General features: G+C 34.3%; 1 protein-coding gene across 1 annotated transcript in view; it reads right to left on the bottom strand.

Annotated features, from left to right (window-relative positions):
• Positions 1-263: 263 nt before the first annotated feature.
• LOC107758214 (oocyte zinc finger protein XlCOF6.1-like) overlaps positions 264-3453 on the bottom strand; it is an 11643-nt gene continuing 8453 nt past the window's right edge. Inside the window, exon 4 of the mRNA XM_016575897.1 lies at positions 264-450. Coding sequence (XP_016431383.1) covers positions 264-450 — 187 coding nt within the window. The remainder of the gene's footprint in view (positions 451-3453) is intronic.

The raw sequence follows: 3453 nt of genomic DNA on the forward strand, positions 1-3453 counted from the left end.
GTAAAATTTCTCTGTTTAAACATTTGTTATGTTCTCTATGTTCTATTGTGAATAAAATATTGGCTCATGTGATTTGAAATTCTTTTAGTTTTCATTTTATTCAAATAAAAAAAAAAGTCCCAACATTTCTGGAATTAGGCTTGTATAATATATTTATATTTAATATATTCTAGAAAATATTGTGGGTCATGAATTGTACAATAAATGTTTTGTACAACAAAACATAAATTGTAAAACATGAACTGTAAAATACTTTACTCCGTTCAAAGAAACAGAAACAGCAGCAGCCAGATTGTCCCACACATGTTCTCCTGCTCTTGCTTCAAGGTTGTGGGGTTCAGGGGGGCATCATCATGGTCTTTCTCATCCTCTGGCTCAACGATGTCCCCATTCTCATCTCTTAGGCCTTGAAGAAAATGGTCACGGTGGTCAACTGCAGAACTGGCACAGCTGTGTTGAGATGGCAGTAGTATGTGGCGTGTTTGAATGATACATTTGAATAAAGCTTTGTTTCATGTGTTGTTCACTTGTAATGTATTTATTTATTGTAATGGTTAAATGAATTTACTCATTTGTATTCATGTTTCCGATTTGTCAGTATATAAAATATAATTATTACATTAATTCACTGACTGAAAATTGATGAATTCACACCGACTGCATTTGCATAGCCATATATAATTCAAATAAATTTTGCTTGTTTTACTAAAATATTTAGATGTCATTAATTAAGTTTAGTCATATAATTAAATATTGGACAGTATTTATCATAATTATTGTGCGTAAGTGTTGGGGTGGGATAGCAATGCAATACTCCTTTGCACAAACATTGCAAACGCTGAGGAAAACCGTACCAAGTAGGGTTGTCGAGTTACTGATGCTATGAGGTGTTTTTTTTTTTACTTTAATTGCAGGACTTATAATTACATACAAGATCAAGGAAAGATTCCATGGTTGTATCTTTAATAATGAACAATCATAATGACAAAAAAAAAATATATCATGGGTTTGCGTACATCATAGCATGAGATTTTATACACAGAAAAAAGCACAATGACAAGGTTAAATATCTTTGAATAATTAATCACAATGCAGCATTTATTTATTTATTGTTTGTTTGTTTATAAGCCTGAGGGATGAAACGAGTTTAATTCAACAACAAAAACAGAAAGGAGATTTAAGGCACTTTCGCTTGTTAATGATACAATTTGAACAAAATAAATTACATATCCAAGAGATGATGATTTTGGGTTTATTTGGGGAAAAAATATCTTTAAGGATAAAACTGTGGGTCACATTAGTAGGGTTAAAAATATAAGAACGTCAATCAACCCAAAATGTATTGGTTATACTACAATCAAAAAAATATACGGGCAGTTGTTTAAAGGCACAATATGCAAGTTTTCGCTGCTAGAGGTTGCATTTTCAAAACAATAACAAATTCAAAGCTTGATGACGCTATGAAGGAGAGTGGAACAATAGGAGATGCATGGAATTCACAAATCATGTTCACGGATGAGGTAATAAACTCATTTGTTTTATTACCTGTACCTTCCACAGTTTTTCAAACAGTGAATAAATTATACACAGAAAGTGAGCAAGGAACATTACATTGTCAAAGAACAGTATGACAGATTTCAGTCTAGCGCGAGTTTAAAGGGGTCATATGATGCGATTTCAAGTTGTCCTTTCTCTTTGGAGTGGTACAGTATTTGAAAAATAATGTGTTTTTTGAACATTAAAGCATGTCAACATATTCTGTTACACCAAATACACAAAATAATGATCTTTGAAAAAAGCATCATATGACCCCTTTAAGCACTCTCAAAAAACTCCCCTTGTAATCAATAAAGTTGTCTATACACCGTTTGATGTATGAATTTCTTACATCATACGAACATTTGACCTTTGTTGTTTATGATGAGAGAATTCACGAGAGAGCAGAATTCAGTCAGCTAGCACGTGCAATTAACCAAAAACATGACTCATCTGAACGGCTCTGATTGACAGTTGCATTAATAAGCTCAACAGACTCGTGTGTGTGATTGGTTATAATGTGCAACATTGTAAAAACGCATAAAAAGAATCATGGTGCAACATTGAAATGAGAAGTGTTGACTGCAGCATTAAATTTAGATCTGCTCATTTTCATGTTATTCGCGACAACCGTAATGGGTTTAGTTTAACTGTACAGCAGCGTTTTTGTCCATGTGTGTTGCCATAGTTTGTACAAGCGGAAACCGAGAATAGTGCGGATATTATGTCATTGATGGGCGACAATGACCAGGGACCAGGCATTATTTAAAATTGGAATTTCTCTGGATTCTCTGGATTTACAAATCCTTGGTAACTTTTGGGATAACGTAAGTATAAAACTGCTTGAAATATATCACACTGTGCAAGTGGTTTTTGGATATTTTATTATTAAAATCTTACATATTGTGCCTTTGATCAACAAGACCACAAAATAAGCAAGTTTCATCAATATCAAGATATTAACAGATAGATTAATTAAACCTGTCGCTCATATCTTTGAAGTTGTTGCGCTTGTTATTACGTCATATGATAACATCAACATGGCAGATGATGTACGGATCGCATTCATACTTAAAAGTCCCCCTGTAGTGAAAATCAAGTTTTTTATGTTGTTTATTTGTCTATGTGGTGTTTTTAATGTGCCACACGTTGGCCACACATGGCCAATCCATTAATCAACACCATTGCTGAGTATTTTCTCCTTAAAACTGTAGTTTCCCAAAGGCTGACCCAGAAACGCGGTTTGAAACAACCCTCGGTTTGCTACGTAACAAAATTCAACAACCAATCACGTCAAGGGATAGATTCCTATCGCTAGCATGCAAAATATACCAATACCAGCACAAAACCAAAAATAAATTAGAGCAAAAAAAACCCCATGAAGCCGTGGTTTAATGTTAATTTAGAACCGCTAACTTGCATTATAACCCGTGGCAACAGTGTAAAAGTAGCCTGGAGTCAGACCCACCTCTGCACCTAACACGCGTTGCTCGTGAGTGCGAATTGGAATCACAAACGGCTGCATTCAGTCTTCTAGGCATTTTAGGACACAACATCAAGTAAAGCCCTATTTGGACGGGACTAGTTTTTTAAACTACGTTTGAGTTTCGATTCTAATCACCTGACGTTATTGTGTAATTCTATTATATATTATGCTATTTACTCAATATGGTATTCTTACTCTTAATCTTTTACGCATTCAGGCTATAGAGTACGTACTCTTTTAGGGTCGCCGTGATTTTGCCAAGTAAGACATGTTCCTGGATCTTTTAGCACTCGTTAAGTAAATACTTATTTAACTTAAGTACCTACTCAGAGAGTATGCGAATGCAGCCAAAGAGTCATAAACTTTCCTTCTGATAGTTTAAAGGGGTCATATGATGCTGCTAAAAAGAACATTATTTTGTGTATTTGGTG

This window comes from Sinocyclocheilus rhinocerous, unplaced genomic scaffold, assembly GCF_001515625.1.
Source record: "Sinocyclocheilus rhinocerous isolate Xijiao unplaced genomic scaffold, SAMN03320098_v1.1 scaffold1315, whole genome shotgun sequence".
NCBI classification, from domain to species: domain Eukaryota; kingdom Metazoa; phylum Chordata; class Actinopteri; order Cypriniformes; family Cyprinidae; genus Sinocyclocheilus; species Sinocyclocheilus rhinocerous.